At 35.8% G+C, this 22,265-nt stretch overlaps 1 protein-coding gene and 1 long non-coding RNA gene across 2 annotated transcripts in view; both read left to right on the top strand.

Moving 5' to 3' along the window:
• LOC134742924 (uncharacterized) overlaps positions 1-22,265 on the top strand; it is a 204,070-nt gene that overhangs the window by 94,445 nt on the left and 87,360 nt on the right. The gene's annotated exons all lie outside the window — the stretch shown is intronic.
• On the top strand, positions 58-21,469 carry LOC134742895 (uncharacterized). The gene is made up of 6 exons (XM_063676084.1): positions 58-251; positions 10,375-10,580; positions 18,667-18,802; positions 19,333-19,466; positions 20,065-20,269; positions 21,223-21,469. Exons 1-6 carry the CDS (start codon positions 215-217, stop codon positions 21,312-21,314), a joined length of 810 nt encoding a protein of 269 aa, XP_063532154.1. The 5' UTR covers positions 58-214; the 3' UTR covers positions 21,315-21,469.

The following is a 22,265-nucleotide window of genomic DNA, read 5'->3' as shown; positions in this document are numbered from 1 at the left end:
CTTTGAAATCGGAACGGGCGGCGCGGGGCGGGCATTAACCGAAGAGCGAAGTCAAGCTCAGTAGCTAGCCAGTCCCTGCGATAAACGGTCGTTCGACAGACGATATCCCCTTTCTAAAATTACGCGACGAAAAAATCAACAAATGTTCTTGTGATGACAGTGTTTTTCTTACTTAAATGTGATGTGATAAAAACTTTTCCTGAACTTTGTGAGGATGTTTGTCTTAGCAGTTCTCAGCCTTCTTATACAAGGTAATCAACGTTTTCAGTGGAAAACAATGCGAAGTTTTGGTTGAGTTTGTTCATCAAGTCACTGACTTGAAAAGGGATTAATAATTAATATTATAGTCCTACTGGTTAAATCAAATGGTTACGTGTACTTCCCTGGTGATTTTCCAGTAGATGTTTACTGAGTTAGGGACATAAACAACAAGCACGCCCCACGTTGGGCGCCAATATTAATGGGTTTTTAGGGTTCGGTACCCAAAGGGTAAAAACGGGACCCTATTACTAAGATGCCTCTGTCTGTCCGCCCGTCTGTCTGTCTGTCACCAGGCTATATCTCATGAACCGCGATAGCTAGACAGTTGAAAATTTCACAAGTGATGTATTTCTGTTGCCGCTATAACAACAAATAGTAAAAACAACAAATAGTAGTAGGCTACGGAGACTGCTAAACATCAGGCGGGCCGTATGCTTGTTTGCCACCGACGTAGTATATATTAAAAAAAAGTACGGAACCCTCGGTGGGCGAGTCCATCTCGCACTTGTCCAGTTTTTAAAGATCATAAATAATCTGCTTTTTTTCTGAGAGTATTAATTACACATAATTCATAAACCAAGACAGTTGCCACCACTTAATAGCTCAATAAAGAAAAACAAAATACGGTATAACTAAACTTAAATAATAAAAACAAGGGTCAAATTAGGACAGGGGCTTAATTAATGAAGATAAAACTTTTTATACATTAAATTTGCAATTAAGTGTAAAGTTACATTGTATTTAATTCGTATGTTTATTTAAAACCAAAAGTACTTGACGTTTAAATTTAGTCAAGGAGTCATTAAATATATCAATTAAAAAATATATCATTGTTAAATCTGCATTATAATTACCAGTTCTAAATAGTTCACTGTAAGTAAAAAGTGACGGTTTTGCATTTCGCATTCGGTGTGGATGTTTTCCGTCGACAGCTTTGTCGGCAATAACGAAGTTACTGGGTTCATGCCAAGGCGTCCCGAGCGAATCTGAGCGAGCCTGCACGTCGCTCTAATTTCCGGGCCTAATAAACACCTTTGAAGGTTTTAAAGTGAGAATTCACACTTATACCTTGAGTTGGGTTTTAAAATATTGCCCGTTTTGTTTAATGATGGCCAAAATGTGATTACTAATTCAAATTTTTGACATGGAACTTAAAGACAAATTTAAATTGCCTTTATTTTTATTAAGTGTATATAAATGGAAGAAAAAATAAGTAAGCGCGCACCTACATATATTAGAACTTTTATAAAATTATGACGTAAAAATAACACTGGTACTGCATGTGCTGTCAAAATATCTGCCGACTTTTCTTGGTCTAACTTTAGACGGCTTTTGTCAATTTTAACCGAAAGACAAGCAATACAACAAATTAAACACACCGACTCAGACGCCCATAAATTTTGATAACAAAAAATTGAAAAATGCTGATCTAATATAACTAGGCCTTGAAATATATAACAATTGCTTATAATTGGAGATCACAATTTTTCTGGTTTTGTACGTTTGGTAAGCGTCGTGAATACATGCCTAGTAAATATTTGCGCATAGATATGAATACTCAAATGTATTTGCTGTTATTTTGTCTACTTGTTTGTGTTATATGAGATTTTGTGTTATTATGCGAGCTAATGATTTTAATTAAAAAGTTAAAATATAACATTACCGATTATGTATTTTACTTGTCGGCTTCATGAAATATTTAATAATACTAGTTTTCGTTGCTAAAAATATTTATAGAAAAAAAGGAGCGAGTAGAAGTTTTGTATTTTCATTTTCATTTTATTTATTTACAAATAAGCTTACAGTCTATAACCAAGGCGCTTATATGTTATTATATCATACATGGTATGTTACACTTACACTATAAAATTACATGTCAAAGTTACAAAAAAAAAGAGAAACAAATTCAATTATATAATATTATGTCAGTAAAGTAAATAAATATTAATCAATTAAATTAAATTCAAAAATTGATAAATGCCTTTAATAACTTGGTAAGACGCATGATAAAAAATGTCAACGTCAGGTAATCGCAGAGACATATCATTTAACAGAGCGATAGCTCTTGCAGAGGAAGCGTTTGCAGCCCAGCGCGTGCGCCTCACTGAGCCCGGGCACGCGAACAGACGCCGTCGTGTATGTAAAACTTCCATTCGCTCATGCTTTAATTTCATGTATGGCAATAAATCCACGTTACTCAGTGGCTCCTTGAGCTAAAGACCTCGTGAGTCTGTCTTTGCATAGCTAAAAAAATATATGGCTATTTTGGCCTTTTCGAAAAAAAAAATTGAAAATAAAAAAAGCTTCATGCTAAATTACAAAAAAAAGTAATTTACATTACAGTGATGAGTTACCGATTCCCTTGAAAACTATGGCCACCTGTTATCCCTACCTACCTATCTTTAATCAAATTGGCCTTTATTTTATTTTTTTAGATTGACTACATTTCAACATTTAAAACTTTCGCGTTTTGAACACATATTAAATCACATTTACAATCGGGTCTATCGCGAATTTATTTTGTTACCTTTATTTACTGACGTATCGACACAGGTTTCACTGGTCATGGTCGCGGCTAACTGACGTCCCAGCAAAATGTCAAAACAGAGATTTGTGTGACTACCCGGCGAAAAGTGCGTTTAAAGTTTGTGGTAGACATCACATTTTCAAACCACCCACTACACATAAATGTTAATTATTGAATTAATAAATTCGCGATAGACCCGATTGTAAATGTGATTTAATATGACTACATTTTAAAAGTTAAGCATTATTTCATTTCAAAAATTAGTTACTATTTAATATTATTTAATACTACACTACTATTCTAATAATATTGTTCTAGTCCAGAGTTCATAGATTTTAACGCCACGTAATCTAAAATTAAATATAACGCAGGTTAAATACTCGTATTTTAATAAAACGGTTTAAATTCTCTTAAATCACCGAGCCTTTATTTTATGCCGGTTCAACTAAAGCTTAATATAAAGCCAGTCCCGCGAGACGTTGAAATTATTTCCGCTCAAAAATTTTGCGTGTTTTGATCCACTTATGAGCTATCATTTTTTTGATTTTTATCGTGATTTTTTGGTAAAGTCCGTTGGATTCAAGTTATAAAGTAAATTGTTTTTTTTTTCTGTATTATTGTTTTAAGTTTGATACAGTACAGATAATATTATTTAAAGCGTTTGCGTCATGTTTAAATTTGATATTTATTTTTATTTTTTATTTAATGACAATGCCACTTATACACTCTTGGTTTATAAATCTTAGTGGGAATTGTCTCAGTGGGTGTTGCATCTATTAATGTAAAAACCATTTCTCTTTTTTTGTATTATCTGCCTATGTCTGTTTTTTTTTCCAATAAAGAAAAATAAAATAATAGGACTGAGGTTTATCTAAATAGTAATCTAGGGTTAAGTTTACCTTAGGTAATAAAGGTTCTGAAATAATTTTCATATTATCAACTTTACTGCTTTTTTACAATGTACGTAAGCGCTTTTTTGATTGATTAAAGATTGTACACGATGAAATCCAGCCAAAATTTTCTGACAAAATTGGTTGTACAGTCAGTATCAATAGTACCATATGAAAAAACACACCAACGGCCATAGCACGGTCGCATTTTTAGCACCTGTCATCATGCCTGTCACGTTCTAGCAAGCATGTAAGCGAGAAAGTGACAGGCATAGTGACAGGTGATAAAAATGGCACCATGCTGCCGCCGCAAAAGTATCTGCCTCCCTGTATTTCCAATTAGATTTCCAATAACAATATCTCGAAAGTTTGCGTTCAAAGGTATCTGCAACAGTTTAATAAAATTGTTCTATATATTAAAATATATCTCTGTTTGTTAAGTTATCATAGAATGGTAGAGTTAAACCAAGAAAAGTCTGCAGAGATTTCGACAGAACACGCAGTCCAGGTGTTATTTTGAACATCAAACTTCTATGAAATTATGACGTATAAATAACACTGGCACTGCGTGTGCTGTCAACATCTCTGTAGACTTTTCTTAGTCTAACTCTAGATACTTTTGACACGTAGTCTGATACGCTACTGACTGTCCCATGCTTCCAGTACATTACACGTATTGTTTAATTTTAATCTTAAAGGGGCCCACTGACTATCAGTCCGCCGGACGATATCGGCCTGTCAGTTGTTCGGAACTGTCCAATTTTTGTTCTAACTGACAGGCCGATATCGTCCGGCGGACTGATAGTCAGTGGGCCCCTTAACCGACTGGCTTTTCTAAGTATCTACGTTGGAACTAGTGTTCTAATGATACATACCGTTGTTATGCTTGTCGTGGTAGTATATTTATATTTCAACCACGTACTACCGAGCACGAAGTAGATGGGAGTAGAATATAGCAATAATTCGATTTCTTTCAATTTTCTAGCGGATGTCGATATAATTTAAAAATAAATCTTGGCTCTTAGCTTAGATTCACAACTCTCCTATGAAGTAATATAACAAGGACTTTGGGGACCTTTTACATCTCTAAATTTAGTGTATGATTTATCCTAGAAACTATCTCTGTTGTAATGTTTGTTACGCAATTATTGACTGTTGTATTTTATTTATAAATGTTGTATAAGTATTTTTTATTTCCTTAAGATACTCGTGAAAGAGCCCTTGAAATCTACTTACAGAATATATTTTTAATAAACGTCATGTACAGGTACGCTCCGTGAATGTTGAGCCATTTAGGGTTCTAGCTAAATTGGACTTGTCATAGCCTAAGTATTGAACAATCAATTTAGCTAGGACCCTAAGTGGCTCAACAATCGCGGAGCGTGAAGGAACATCGGTAAACTATGATATTTACAGTTATTTTTACGATGAACTAAATGTTATAGGTAGGTTCTAAGGAACATAAGTTTGTTATACTTATGTATAGCATCTAAAACTTTCACGTTTTAAACACATATTAATGTGTTTCGGATGCGTGGATATTGTGTGTTGCGTGTCGAACTATTGACAATAATTAACATAATGTGTTATGGTCGTTTGTCGGGAGAGTGAGCGAATCGTTGAACAGCATTGTTAGCGTAGTGTACGCAACCTACTGTATGAGCAAGGCCTCCGCTGTAAATATTTAATTAGTGTTAAATTAGGTAATAATTAGTTTAGTTTAGAATAGTATAATTTAATATAGATTAGAATGTAGAATGTATAAATTAGATTAATATAATAATTATACTTAATACTTAATGTAATGGGTTGATACCTAAATAAATAACATTTTTATTTTATTATTATTATTATTTATGTGTAGTGGGAGGTTTAAAAATGTGATATCTACCGCCTACCCCAAACTTTTTCGTACACTTTTCGTCGGGTAGTTACACAAATCTCTGTTTTGACATTTTACTGGGACATAAGTTAGCCGCGACCACGACCAGTGAAACCTGTGTCGAAACATCGATAAATAAAGGTAATAAAATAAACTCGCGATAGACCCGGTTGTTCCTTTTTCTTTGTTTTAGAGCGCCAAAATATCTCAAGTGCAATGTGCAGGAGAAAAGTAAAACTCATATGCTTTCTATTAAGAAGATAAAGTGGAATCCTGTTATTTAATTCACGAACCATAAGGTATCTTGAGAATGTAGAGAAAACGGGCATTTCTAAGCAAATATTCTAGTAAATCCATTCTTGAACAGTGAAATATGATACCTGCGTCGAAAGGCGTCCATTGGAATTCCCTCTTCAATATTTTAATCCTGCTGTTGTCGCGCATAGAATGAAGATAGGAAATCCACGCCAGATGTCTGGGGACCGTGGTTCCATACAAGTCTACGGCGATATTTTAAAGTTTTCATACCTATTTAGATTGACTATCTAGAATCGGACCAAGCTAATTTTGCACAGATTTTGCATTGACTGAGAGTGGGAAGTGTAAACGTCAAATTACTACATACTAAATTACACATATCTAAAATGTAAAAGATTGCATGTGAAATATTGTCCGTGGTCGTTTTCCTATGTAGCAAAGAGTTAGAGTAAAAGTTATTTATTGTTAACAACATACATTGTGTATGAAATACAAATATACAAAAATTATGTACGTTAATTAAACACATTTACTAACCATTTGAAAAATATTTTAAAACTAAACAAGAAATATTTAAAATATCATTAATATTATACGAAACTGCAAAAACAAATAAAAAATAATACGTACGTATTGTGCGTACTGGAATAATGAAAATAAACTAAAATACTTACTTACTTCAAAAATGCAACAGTATAAACAGTAACACATGTTTTCCACAATAATGTTTTTTTTTTATGTTGAAGTGTTCCTTATTATCTTAAGCTCATCAATGGCTACTTACATAAAAATTATCCTCACTGCACAACTTTTTCTCCAAATTATCTTGGGATCGTTATTGCAGCACTTACCTAATTATTTGAGATAAAATGCATGTAGGGGAGGCCCGAGCAAAACGCATATGTTAAGTGAAAGAGACAAAATAAAATACAAGTATATAATAAATATAACTTTTTTTTACTTTTAGTTTCTACGTTGTTTCATAAGCTTTGGAAACAGCTATAAAAAACAAACAATTTCTTCTATTAAAACAACTAAAATAAAAAAGTGTTTATTATCCTTTTTGCCCGTAGGGGTCGGGCAAAACGGATATGCCACTAGGGCAAAAAGGATAAATTAAAAATAACACAATCAGTCTTGGCATTCGTCACAAAAGTAGCTACAACTGCTTATGATGTGCACTTTTCATACGCCCAATTTTGGCATTCAAGACACTTCCTGATTTTAAAGGTCGTTGCAAAATAGTAAATGGGATCCCAAACTTTTTCGCGGCAGAATTTATTAATTTTCCTTCTTCTTTTACTGATTTTACCTCTAGCTCTAACGATTTTTCTGATCAGAATACCCTCTCACGCTTTCTTTTGTAATTGAAAACCATCTGAAAAAACATCTGTAATAAAACAGTCTGTAATAATTATCCGTCTTGCCCATATTATTTATGCCCATAATACCGATATTAGATCGATGAACAAAACTAAAATGTTATTTGTAAATTATGAAAAAAAACTAGTATCACAAATTATACTTAAATAAATATGCCAATGACCAAATAAAACTTATAATTATTCTTCTTCCCCGCATTATGCGTATTGCCCAGGCTTCACGTACCACATCCTTCATTTCCCTCAATTACTAACGAACACCCCTTAATAGCTACAATAACAGCCTAGACCTGCAATCTGATCCTAGAATACCACAAACTACTCGTACAAACATCTAGTTGGCGTGTTTAGTCAACTTTAGCGAGAACTTCACAGACTAAGCTAAAGTTAGCTAAGGTTTAAACAAGGTTTCCCCCTGTATTAGGTACTTGTCTTAAATAATTGTTGCACAGTCCAGTTTGTAGACACTCCGGGGAAATAAACGTAGATAGAATAGATTTAATTTGCTCACCGCTCAGTCAAGTGTTTATTTTTCATTACGGCTCAGAGCGTGGTGTTTATTAATTTTGTTATTTTAATAATAGTAGTAGACTATTACAAAGAAAAATAAATAAATAATAGCTATTTATGCAACAAGTGCGGAAAGTGTATGATTTCCGACGAGTGGAATTTTATTCACGAGCGAGCAAAGCGAGCGAGTGTATAAAGGAATACGAGTCTGAAATCATCTTTACGCACGTGTATCATACAATGTTTTACTATGCATTGTGCGAGTAAATAAAAAACATATCATGGCAAATAAGTTTAATTATTAAAAGGAGTGTTTTAAATCGACACGAGTTGCGAATTACCTATTCGCATGTGTATCGTACAACGTTTTACAGTACATATGGCCCTTTAAGCTTTCGACATATGCACGAAAAGTGCTCTTTAACGCACTAGTGCGAGAAAGTAGCACCATATGTACTGTAAAAAAATTGAAAACAAAAGCACTAGTGGGGAAAGTAGTACTTTCCGCATGATATGGCTCCGTAGGAAACGCACTTTTCGAGCACTTGCATTGTAAAAAATACTGTAAGAGAGGGGCGTAAAACTAGGAAATTTGAATGGAACAAAGATGTGCCGTGCGGATCATGCAACGGAAGATTTGGCGATCGCGTATTTTAACATTTTACCTCAGTAATTCTGAAAGTATACTTTAGTTTCAAATTTTGCTCGGCTGCATCACTAGGTATTTTATACTCGGCTTTACCTGTCACTACGTTTGTATGGCAAAGATATGCAATTAAAAATAAATGAGATAAATAATGAAAATATGTATTCATAATTTTTTCTATCATGCCAAGTTTAAACTTTAAGGTTTTGGATGTAGTCGGCCTTTCCTAATACAGTCAAGTTTCCGTGTAATTTTTTTAAGCATTTGTCTTGGAATAAAACGTGTTGAAATTCAATACAAAAACTAAATTTTACATTACAGTTTTATATACATAGGTCATAGGTCAAATTGCTGTTCTAAATTATTTTGCACGTGAAATTATTTACGAATTGTTATGTATATTTTTAATATTTTAATGTATTTTAAATTAAGGAATAAATAAGACTACCTATATAATAGTAATAATAATACTCTCAGCTCTGGCTTGCCTTCATTGGCCGTCCAGAGGGGAGTCGTAAGAGCTATATGCTCCAGGGGTGGAAGTGAAAGATGCATAAGACGCGAGTTGGCACAGTGGCTGTTAACAGTCACTGGGTAGAAAGCGGCGCACACCTCTCGACACCCCTGAGCCGCTCACACCGGTGTTGCTCCTGGTCGTCTTCACGACGGCAGTTTCAGGGGCCCATCTAGTCAGCGGCAAGTCACCACCTGCCTCGATAACGTGTTTTAACATTGTTATGGCAGGTGTCCGGAGTTCTTTACAATAGCCCAGTCTCATTGTCCACCCAAACTTCAATCCATATACCGGTATACTGTTCACTTTTTCTGCAATAGTCCCAATGCCTGCTGCGACCGGTTCATGGGTGTCTATTGTTGCGCCTGTGAACGGGTTCTAGCAGGCGTTCTACATGACATTAAAGCTCTCCAAGGGGCCTCTACGTGTTGGATCTATATCCCCACGCAAGCCTATCAATAGACCGGGATGCATAGGCCCGTGATATCCAAGGAGATAATAATACTATTCACTAGGCAATTAAGTTTTGCAATGGAGAAATAAGAAACAAAAAGTTGGCATACTTATCACAATACTATGTGACATGTATGGTGATAAGTTTTTGAAGCTATATTTCCTCAGACAATGTTTGTCATGGAAACATTTACTTTCTTTTTAAAACTTATTAAAAAATGATTTCAACTTTAATTATCTCGGCGTGGGCTAGAAACGACTTACGAATATTTTATACAATATTTAAATTTTTAAACTTTAATACTTTACTTTACAACTTTAATAAGTAAATTTTAAAAGAAAGCAAATGTTTTCTGGACAAACATTGTATATGGAAATATAGTATAAAAAGCATATTTGATAGGCCAACTCTTTGTTTCATATTTGTCTGTTGCAAAACTTATCTCCAAGTACTGGTTTTTAAGGAGCGAGGAACCCTGAACTCTACCGAATCTTTTTTTGATTTCTCTTCTGTAACATCTTTAAAATACTTCTCTCCTGTCTACGCTTAAAGTAGGATCGCAGCGACATTTACCGTTGTGGGAAGACTTATACTTTTGATGCTTCAGAAAATGTCAAATTCTCGTTCTGATTTGATTCGCAGACAACATATGTTTTAACTGAAATAAATGTCATATACTAAGAAAAAGTGACCAAGGTCTCCAGTCAGTCAGAGTCAGAGTCAGAGGACGCTGGTTCGATTCCAGCCTAGGGCACTGGAGGCCTTGGTCACTTTTTCTTAGTATATGATATTTATTTCAGTTTATAATTTATATAATAGTTATTCTACTTGAAATAAAAACAAATAAAAAAAAATATTTATTTCGGACAATTCGGAATCCATATATCACATATCAGATACAATCCTATATACATTCAAACTATAATACTACATTTCATTAAAAATATTAAAATTAACTTTAAAGTTCAATCAACTTTAGAAATTAAAGAGTATTTTCTGAAAATAATTTAATTTGTTCTAATACTTCTAACAGCATATGCTTTGTTACAGAATCGTTACCGCTTCGTATGGTGCGCGTGTCGGTGCCAGCGTACCGCGTGCGCGGGCAGCCGGCGCAGCTGGACTGCGACTACGACCTGGGCGACGACGCGCTCTACTCCGTCAAGTGGTACCGCGACAACGAGGAGTTCTACCGTTATATGCCCAAGTTCGACCCGCCGAAGCACGCCTATAAGATAGAGGGGATCAAAGTAGATGTAAATATTTGTTTCAGTGAGAGCAAATAGAATTAAGTAGACAAGCTCACTCCATACATCAGTTTTGTTACCAATAATACTATTATTTTCGTAGTCGACATCTAGCGTCAAGTAGCGGAATTATCAGTACTGCTATAGTTTGAGTATTCTCAATTGATTTTTAAAGAAACTATTGTCTGAGCGCGTGCCATGCGCTCAAGCCCAAGGCCATAAGCTCACATAAAAGAAACAATGACTTGTTTAGCAGATTAAGGTCTTTGGCGTAAAAACATTTGAGAAGATTCAAACTATACTCGACAATAGATGTCGCGACGAACGTAAAGTCTAATGCTCAACGATTTTCAGCTAATATTATATCCGGGTTGACAGGAACTCTATTTTCGCCCTAGGTAATGTTTTGGGCACAACACTAACACATAATCACATCAAAGATGTCCACCGTGTCCCCCACAACAAAGATATGGACCGGCCTAAGAATATTATAATTCAATTAACCACACGCCGCCTGCGTGACGACCTTGTGGCCGCTGCAAGGGTACGCCGTGGACTGACGGCCGGGCAACTGTTCGAGGCCGCCGGCTGCAGCAGCGATGCATCGTCAGCAGCTGAGACGGTGGCGGCTGCATCTCCCATATACATTAACGAACATTTAACCTTAAAAAACAAAATTCTATACGCTAAGGCCCGTGAAATAAGGAAAAACAAAAACTACAGGTGGATTTGGGTTAAAAATGCAACAATACTTATGCGTAAGACCGATGATTCTCGTATACTTGCAATTAAAACCGAATCAGACCTAGATCGTTTGTGACGCGTCTATTTACATTCACCTGTGTTTGTTGTTTGGCCCAAAAGCCTCCGAATGAATGTTAGTTATGATAGATTTAAGTTTATAATAAATATAACCACACTGGCCACCACTAAATATTGTAATAATGCACTATACTCGTATATAACAAAACTGTTACTTAAAAAATTAAATATTGCTTATTGCTATTTAAATATGTACAAATATACTTTTGATGTTTACCAAGCACAAATAACATATTATACCTATCGTACCACATTTATGTTGTTGTGTCACTACGAGGGTCCCAGCTACGCAAAAACCACCGCGCATTTATTATTAGAAATTGCTTTGATTTATAAATTATATACATATAGATATAATAAACGGTAAAAGTGCAATATCATTCTACTACCAAAATTGCGGTGGATTGCGTTCTAAGCTGGTGGACCTACGACTCAACGTATTAAACTCCTCATATGATGTAATTTTGTTAACTGAGACATGGTTAAAATCTGGCATACTAGATGCCGAGGTACTAGGTAGCGACTACGTTGTTCACCGGCGGGACCGCGACCTTTGTACCCACCGTAAAAAGGACGGTGGTGGGGTTCTTATTGGAGTGCGGAAATCCATGCAGGCGACCCGATACGCGAACTATGAATCAAAAGGCGCCGAGGATCTCTTTTTAGTCATACCTACCGCTAACTTTAGATTGATTTTATGTGTTGTTTATATCCCTCCCGCGTCACATAAAGATATATACTTTGAACACTTCAAAAATCTCGAAAGAATATGCGACTTAGAGCCTAACAGTAAAATTTGCATAGTAGGGGACTATAATTTACCTGATTTAAAATGGGTTGCGGCCCAGGGTTCGGTTAGGGCCCAGTTACAGTCTACCCCTAGTGAAGCCTCTAAACATCTGCTTGATACAAGTAATCTCCTCGGCCTGCTACAATACAATTATCTGACCAACCAGAATAATAGAACACTAGACCTGCTATTTTCAAATATGGACTGTAACCTCTCCCCTCCAGATGTAGTTTTGAGCAATATGGATATGCACCATCCACCCTTTCAATTTAATATTAGTCTGGCACTTGCTCCCACACTGTCCTTAACGAACGTACCAAAATATAATTTTTACAAAGCTGACTACCCGAAAATCATTAACGAAATAAATAACACAAACTGGTCGGCTGAATTAAATGCATTACAAACAAATGATGCTGTTACCAAATTTTATAACATAATTAATAAAATAATTGATAGTTATGTCCCTCTCTGTAAAAATAAAAATCTTGCTTACCCCAAATGGTTCTCAAAAGCACTTATTAAAACACTCAAACGTAAGGAAAAGGTTTGGCTAAAGTGGAAGACGTACCAGTCCCTTAGGGATTATAGAGAATTCTCTCTGTTAAGGACACGCTGCAAAAATATGATGATAACGTGCCTCCGTAATTATACCGATAACACTGAAAACGCGATGAAGACTAACATTAAATCTTTTTGGGCATATATTTCATCCTTAAAAAAATCTAAATCAAACTACCCTCATACCATGTCTTTGAACAATATCTCTGCCAGCACCCCGAATGATGTATGCGAACTATTTTCGACGTTTTTTAGCTCAGTATTCGAAAATAAAAGTAAATATAATATATCCGATTTCGACGACCTTCCATGTTCATCGTATGCTAATATTATCCCCGGCATACTCATACGCGGCGCAGATATCAAGCGCAAGCTCCGTCAAATGGACGCCAACAAAGGCCCAGGTCCTGATAAAATTAGCCCCTATTTTCTCAAACATACATCCCCAGCAATAATACTCCCACTTGTAATTTTGTTCAATAAATGCCTAATAGAGGGAATATTTCCTGAATGCTGGAAAATATCCTATGTTACTCCTATTCACAAATCCGGGTCTAAATCTCAAATAAACAACTACAGGCCTATTTCTATACAATCATGTATCCCCAAACTCCTAGAATCCCTAATCCACGATGTAATCTATCCACTGGTACAAAATAACATTATACCTCAACAACATGGTTTCATGAAACAAAAATCGACATTAACGAACCTCCTTGTATATACGAACTTTCTTTTTACCTCTATGGACAAGCGGACTCAGGTTGACGTGGTCTACACAGACTTTCGTAAAGCTTTTGACAAGGTCGACCATGTCTTGCTACTGCGTAAGCTAGCGTATAATGGCATCAAAGGTAACCTACTAAGATGGTTCGCTTCGTACCTGGATAATCGCACACAAAAAATAACCATAAACGGCTTCGAATCTCGAGCATCCCTGGTGCCATCTGGGGTAATCCAAGGATCTATACTGGGGCCGTTGCTGTATTCCTTGTTTATTAACGACATTAATGAGTGCTTTTTGAACTGTAACTTTGCTTTGTTTGCAGACGATTTGAAAATTTACAAAGCTGTGAAAGACCAAAGCGACTGCAAACTTATCCAGGATGATCTGGACCGCTTCCATGCCTACTGTCTAACCAACAAACTGTATCTAGCCTATGATAAGTGCGTACATATAACTTTTACAAAAAACAAATGTAAAATACTAACAAATTACAACATAGGAGGAGAACCTGTCCAGGAAGTTAATCATGTTAAGGATCTAGGGGTTACGTTAGATGAAAAACTTACTCTCGATCAACACGTTCATAAAATTACAACCAAAGCATATCAAATGTTAGGTTTCGTTCTTAGGGCAGCCAAACCACTAAAAAAATCCTCATCCTACTTGTTGTTATATAACTCCTTAGTCCGCCCCTACCTTGAATATGCCTCGCAAGTTTGGAACCCCCATTACAAAATTTACAAAAACGCGATTGAAGCCGTTCAAAAACGATTCCTGAGAGCTCTTCATTATAGAATGACCCATGCTCCATTGTCATACGACAAGCTCCTCGAACGTTACAAACTCAAAACTCTGACTAGCAGACGTAACGCCCAGGACGCTGTTGCCTTGTTCAACATATGTAGGGGTCATTATAACTGTCCAGAACTGCTAGATTGTATTGGTTTCCGTGCTCCTACCTATAGAACACGAACGAAAGCCCTGTTCGCGTTGCCTGCTGCATCGAACAACGCTGGAGTCCGTGCTCCGCTTCGCAGAATATGTCAAATGTACAATAACGACCTGGTCTCGGTTGACATTTTTAACGAAAATCGTGCAAATTTCAAACGTAAAGTAAACTTACTGTTATGAAGCATTATGTACCTACTTCCTTAAACTTTGTTTCATCATATTAACGAAATAATTTTGGCCCAATACAAACTTAGCCTTACATTCATCATAATAAATGTGTAGTTCTCAAATGTTATGTGATCGAATCTTGTCAGCACTGTAATTACTACTATAATCGTCAGTGTATCATTATTAGTTTAGTACCTATCTACTATACCTACCACACATGTTATAAGTACCTCAATCCGATGACAATGCCACTTATACACTCTTGATTTATAAATCTTAGTGGGAATTGTCTCAGGATGTAGGTTGCACCTATTAATGTAAAAACCATTCTCTTCGTTTTATATTATCTTCCTATGTCTGTTTTTTTCCCCAATAAAGAAAAATAAAATAAAATAAAATCCTTCTGTTTATAATATTAGTCGTAATATGTTGAGCAATACACTTTCGTCAGTCGCGACACAAGTGACATATCTAGTGTCGAGTGACATATCTACTAATAATTCCGCTACTTGACGCTAGAAAAATAATAGACTTTTTGGTAACAAAACTGATGTTTGGAGTGAGCACTATGTCTACTTAATTATCTTTGGTGATATCCAAACATGTAATATGTAATTACTTCATCACTATCGGCTAAGCTAGAACAACTTCCATAAGCCTTCCACAATACTCTGCCCTTGCCACTCTCGTCAATTGGGCCGAATCTGACACCAAATCGGTACCTAACCTTTGTAAACGACCTGCTCACGCACGTTGCGTAATTTTATATCCAGAATTTTGGCATATTAGGCCAGGAAATAAATGCCCAAAAAAAGGTATAGAGGGAAATGCTTGGAACACAATTTTTGACTACGTAGCTTTGTTTGGACTAGTTAGGAGGTGAATATCAACACGTCTTAGCGCTCAGACGCATAGTTTCCGAGATATAATCAAAAAACCGAAAAATGGAACCTTCAAACCCCCCTCTCCCCTCCAGCACCAGGGTTACGGCCGGGGACTTTTGATATGTTCACCTCCTAACTAGTCCAAACAAAGCTACGAAGTTAAAAATAGTGTTCCTAGCATTTCCCTCTATACCTTCTTATTGCTTGGCCTATATACAAATAAAATATAGAATTTATTTGATATTAGAGGAAGTACCTAATTGGAGCATGCAAAACAGCAGTATATAATTGAGAAACAAAGATAAGAATAAACCTTCATTTTATTGTAGATGATACCTACTTAGGGAGACTAGGAAAATTAAATAAATGTTCTAGGTGTTAATTACGTGACTTCACTGAGCAAAATGGCACTGGGACAACTATTTATACCGATAAATTGCCCGTTTGACGCAGTGTACAACAGAGGGTAATAAAAACATGTTTTTTATACGATCGTGTCATAAATAACTTAGACGACCGTGAGCATTACAGAGTAAAGTGCTTACCTAAGTTGTACTGAAGTAAGAAGATTGCTTTTCATAAAGAAAAAGTATGAGAAAAAGTAATGCAACATTATTTCTGTCAGATGTAACTATTTTCTGACCGTATTTTCATTGTTGACAATTTTAATTACGATGGAAGCAATCAAAAATCACAAGCTTCGTTTTATTAAAAAAATCTATTTAAGAAAGCGTTAATTAAAAACTACAGCGAATAGATTTAGTTTTTTTTTTTCATAATAGCATTAGGTAAGTACACGATTAATTTTATTGTTAAGCTGTCAATTTACATGAATACGTACGTATGATATATTTGAATGCTAAAATTAAATTACACGATTCGGTATTGAAGAACCTTCTTAACGATATCAAGACATCTACTCGTATTATCGTGGATATAACTATTGTCACTGCAAAAAACATTATTTCCAATTTAATAGAGATAACAATCGATTCGAAAATGAGAAAAGAAGAAAATTCAGCCGAAACCCAGACAATAGAATCTGTCCGAGAATAGTATTTTGTCTTATAAAATAAGACCTCGACTATTCAGAGGGCCTACTGCAAACCACGTTCGAAGTGATGCCTCCCTATCACACTTACGTACGAATTTACAAGTGCGACAGAGAGGCAACACGTCGAATTTGGATCGCGGTAGGCCCTCAGGCACTGCCATCCCGAGCGTTGCTGGAGTATACCTTAATGAGATTATTTCTATTTAAAATTACTTATTTATATTCAGGATTGTTGAATTTTAGGCAATCTCGTTATTTTTCTATTTCTTTTAGTTTTTCTACGTGATAGACGAATTTAGTATTATCTCAAAACCGATCTTTGTTTTGTTTTTCTAACAATTTGAATGGGACTTAATCGTGTGTACTTTGCTTATATGAAATTATTTTTTGTATCGTTTCAAATGTACCATTAAGCGCTTGGTCTGTTAAATCGGTTTCAATTCTTTTAAAGTAAATAAAATAGAAATAAAACATTGGTTACCCAAGCAATGGTTCGAAAGTATGATTATAACACAATAGTAGATTGTGTCACAAGGGAGCAAAATGACATATTTACGGCGAGGGCGTACAATTGAATCCTAAACGAAGCGAAGAATTAACCCTTAACAATCTTTAATGTGTCAGAACAAATATACAGTAAAAACGAGTCATATTAAACGTTTTGTTATTCGTGTTGTTTATTTGAGCGGCATAAGCCAAATAATTTTAATATTTTTCGTGGAGTTATAACGAATAAATCATTCGTCATTTGAAAAGCGGTCGAATGATTTATTCGCTAATCGAATAAATCATCCGCGAATAAATCATTCGTGAATAAGAAAATCGTGAATTATTGTTTATTCGAATGATTATTCAAATAAAAACCTATTCGAATAATGCATATCTCTGGTATTAACACGGTCTGCAGCTAGAATATATACATAATATATATACACACAATATTTTATAATACACATCTCGCGCCTTTTCAATATCTGTCTTATTCAAATCTCACAATTAAGTAAAAAATATAAATTTCTTAAAATAATCAGGTCTAATTGCTATAATTGTCAAGTTGCCAACTGCCGGAGCACGTGCCACTATCTAATCTACCACACGACAGTCGACGGCTAACTCAGCTTGTCTCTTTAGACTTGGTGAAGTTGGAAATCTTCAACTAAATTGCTGAGACGACGACATTTATTTTTTAAATCAGTAGTTTTAAAGTCGTGACATTTAATTGACGGCTCATAAAAATCTTGTTCATCGTTTTATAAAAAAACTTGCTAAGTTATCTATAAAAACAGCCAGGCTGTTTTAGTCGCTTCATTCTATATTTCAATACATATATTATATATATCGAAATATAGAATGAAGCGACTCGCCATTGTAGGATTTAAGCTATAAATAATTAACCGAGTGAAGCAAAGGGTACCGTTTCGGCTAGGGTTTTTTTTTCAGACAAGCACCCATATAAAACGAATGCAAGAATGAAAACAGAAAAGTAAAAAGTAGAATAATAATGCTTTCGTATGTCCGAATGCTATTCTATAGGTCGTAATTCGCAACCGATTCTCGTGAAATATCGTGAGCAGGTTAACCTTTCGTATGCGCATGTCAAAAAATTGCCAATAGCAATCATGACAACTTCATGCTTAAGTTGAATATATATGGAGCAGATTTGCTACTAAGCATACGAAAGGTTAAATAATCAAATAATTTTTTTTGTTCATTTAGTTATTGGAAATTTACAAACATGGCGCTCACTATTTACCAGTATATTTAATTACAAAATTGGGACTTTTGGACCGGCTACGGTCCGAAGTGGGGACTTGGCCTAGTTTAATTTAGTGTTTAAGATTGACAAAGCCTATTGCGGATTATATCATTTGTCAGGTGACGAAGCCTGTAGCTGATTTATTGTTGTAAGCACTTGACGAAGCCTGCGTTGCTGATCATGAACTATGTGTTGTATATAATAAATGATAAAAAAAAAAAATTACAAAATTAAACGAACGAATTTGTATTATACGATATGCTTAATAGGCAATATTGTATAATCGTTAAAGTACGATTGATTTGTCAAACCTATCACATTTTGAAACCCTGTGATAAGATGATTATGTAATGTAAACACAAGAATTTTGTCGTTTCTTTAGGTAGCTAAGTCAGATGACCGCAAAGTGATCTTGCACCAAGTGATGCTGAAGACCTCGGGGCTGTACCGTTGCGAGGTGTCTGCAGAAGCACCAAGCTTCTCCTCGGCTGCAGGAGAAGGAAAACTAGAGGTTATTTGTAAGTATTCTACTTATTTATATCCAGTACTACAGCTATTATATGGTTTACGAGTTCAGTATTATTCTGTAACTTGATCCAGCTTAAGTAATCAGTTCTAGTATTTAATACATAATGTTTTTAAGATATTATTGCACGTGCCCATGTAAGATTGTGCGTGTTACTTAATGTTAAATATTATCATGCTGCTAAATGTGAGACCCTATAATTGGCTCTGTATCACTATTTATGTCGTCATTAGCACAGTTATAGTTGTTGGTTCTCCATGTAAGAATAAATAAAATAAAATTATGTTGTTTTTAGATTTGTTTGAGTTTTTTCTTTATACAAAATAAATAAATAATTTGTAGAAATACGACATTCAAATAACAGCTGAATATATTCGAGTTAATTTTGGACTAGTTGGAAACTTTTGAACTGTTTGGTGAATTTACGGTATTTAAATAGTTCTATCTGTTAAGTATCACAATCTGGGTCGAGGTTTACGTTTATTGCGTATCTATTATTTAACCATGGCTTCCGTCTTTTAGATTTACCAAGGGAGGGTCCCAAAATAACTGGAAATGACCAAGAGAACAGAAGAGGGCATTCAATATTTCTAAACTGCACGTCGGGTAGGTCATACCCAGCAGCCGTGCTCAGTTGGGACATCGATGGGGAAAAGGTAACTATTTATTTATTTACACACTTTTATTTAGCTTCACTGCGTATAGTATACCTACCTACCTTTGTATATAGTGCTTCAAATCTTGTAACTAAAATTTAAACCACTTCCCGGTATCTGATTCAGTTGAAATTTGGATTACTGTCGTAATTCCGGTGACAATGCAATAATATGCTAACATGGAGGTGTTCTGATGATGCAGTCGGTAGGTAGGCAAAGGAACTCCTCGATGGAAAAACACAAACACATCAAGTTTAGGCTCATTATAAAGGTCTCAAGAAGTACTCGATAGACATGCAAACGAGAAGAAGTACAGTTAGCAATAAAAGTGTGTCACAAAAATTTTTTTTTGACAGTTAGATATTCGAGATTTTGCATGTTATCGGCTACGCTCGTAGCGCGTAGCACGCGCCGGCACTGAATGTGAACAAATTTATTTAGTAGGGTTGAAAGAAATTAATTTGATAATTTATGTTCTTGCTATGGGCCTAGAATATGTATCCGGTTCGAATAATCAAAGAAATTTCCTTTAATTTACCGTTTCCTTAAGCATCTGTTTATTTCCGTGAACAAAAAGTTCCTTACTTTTTTTGTCAAGGTAACAGACCCGGAGCTCCTAGTGGAGTACCCACCAACGCTGCATGCGCACGGGCTGATGTCGTCGGCGTTGGGCCTGCGGGTGCCGGTGGGGAAAACTATGCAGGTGCGGTGCACGGCGCGGGTCGCGCCTGCCTGGAGAGAAGGCAGCGAGGCTGTTGTTGGGAACAGCCAGCTGGCAGACAGCAAAGAGGCCATGTTGCTCGGTAAGACTATTGACTTCTTATATACCACTGTACGACCGGTATTGCTCCTGCTTGACATATTAGACACCCACTCGAAGACCAGTGAAAGTGAAATCGCATTTTTTTTGTTTACGGTCAATGCTGCCAGCATGAAGCCATAAGACCGATTACACACGGAGGCGACTTTTGGCAGCTCAGTATCATACCAGTATCTAAATGGAAACAGATCTAATAACTAAAACTCGAATTGTCCTGTCATTTTATGAAACGCGGCTGGTTCACGTTTGCATCGATACTATATCACAATTGAGCCGCAGCAATAGCCTATCCAGAGAATATCAAAAATTTCTCGACTGAATCGCAACTGTATCGCTGCAAAATGGTGTCGTATGTCTTGAAGCGCCCTATTCGGCAATTTGCGAGAAAGTAATTTCGCTCCGGACGACTAACGCGGGTTGACGGAAATGGAGCCCAGCTGTGACAACTTTGCAAAACTGTATCGACGCGATTACGACCCCTGGTTAACGTTTTAAGCCTCAGAATTGATAATAAATTATCTTAATGGGCGGAAGTATTGTTATTTATTTAGATTTACATGTTTGATATGAAATTTGTACAATTTTTTTGTATCTCCATTTTGGATTTCACAGGCCTAATCCTAATCCCGATCTTTTGATAGGCTTGTGTGGGGATACTGGGGATATAGATCCACCACGAGAAGCCCTTTTTGGAGAGCTGAGTGATGTAGAACGCCTGCTGGAACCCGTTCACAGTGTGATGCTGACAGTATATCCAAAAATAAAAAGGGAAATAGCAATATGTTTATCAAAATGTATTGATTTATTATCAGTATCATGAAAATGTACGTGTTGTGTTTGAACTAACACCTACACACAGATGACTTTTATTCAGTGAAACAATTGAATTTATGTGTGTCTTCAGTTTTTATATTCACACAACTGTTATTGTTCCAGTAAAGAGCTCAGGCGACGTGTCATCACCGAGCGTAATCCTGTTAACACTAGCCCTGGGCCTGCTCATCGCGCCTACGCAATCCGGCACGTGATAAATTATCTCCGGTCTTATATTAACAAACGTGATTTAGGTGTAACACTCCGAGATTACTCCCAGAATAGACTGAGAGTCTCAATTGGAGAAAACGATGACGTCATGTGTTATTTTGTAAGTAGGTTATGACTTCGGAAACATTGAAAAAGGAGAAGAATTTTAGAATTAAATTTGTGTTTGTACACATTTAATATTTCTTCCTAACAAATTACAAGTAAATGCTGGTAAAAAACTGTAAAATATAACTTGATTTGATATAACACGCAGTGGATAGTGCTCGTACAAATATTTTAGCGCGAGCGAGATACACTACAAATAAGTTCCCTTGCTTATAATGATTAAATTTTAAGTAGAGGTACTACGCTTGGAGGATTTACCAAATGGAGACGCCTTGTCTGTAATTTCCTGTGCAAAACAGTGACAATTTTTGCGGGGGATGGGCAGGTCATCAAATGTATACGTAACGTAAAAATAGCCATATCAGATAAACGTCAGTCCATACAATGTGTATGACCATTAGTCATAGTTTCGACAAAGGGGAACGCCTGTATATGGCTATTCCGTTTGGTTATATCCTCCAAGGTACCACCATATTACAATAGACTGGTAATTTGTGTAAAAAATACCCAGGTAGCAAAATGACGTAAAATAACGTCAGCGACGTCATAATGACGTAATAATGCCGTCATTATGACGTCGCTGACGTCATTATACGTCATTTTGCTAACCAGGGTACGACTGTCTTGGCACTGCGATGATGCGAGTAAATCTTCCCGTCAGTTTAATTTCAACACTTGATAATCTTTTTTTATGTAATAATGATCTCTTCAAATAAATAAATGGTCAAAGTTGTAATAACTAGTTACGAATTGTAATTATTTTGAAAGGACGATGATGTGCCTACATTTTTCACTTTGGTTTTCCAGTCACTTGATAATCTTTTTTTATG

The sequence above is a fragment of the Cydia strobilella genome, chromosome 7 (assembly GCF_947568885.1).
Source record: "Cydia strobilella chromosome 7, ilCydStro3.1, whole genome shotgun sequence".
In the NCBI taxonomy this organism is placed as follows: domain Eukaryota; kingdom Metazoa; phylum Arthropoda; class Insecta; order Lepidoptera; family Tortricidae; genus Cydia; species Cydia strobilella.
The sequence above is the reverse complement of the archived record's forward strand: the minus strand, read 5'-3'. Positions and strand labels throughout refer to the sequence as shown.

Bases quoted from the DNA above. Each gene is read 5' to 3' on its own strand.
- LOC134742895 (XM_063676084.1), top strand. From the start codon at position 215: ATGTTTGTCTTAGCAGTTCTCAGCCTTCTTATACAAG. The intron at 18,803-19,332 runs GTAAGTATTCTA...TCCGTCTTTTAG, and splicing joins AGGAAAACTAGAGGTTATTT to ATTTACCAAGGGAGGGTCCC. The intron at 20,270-21,222 runs GTAAGACTATTG...TTATTGTTCCAG, and splicing joins CAAAGAGGCCATGTTGCTCG to TAAAGAGCTCAGGCGACGTG.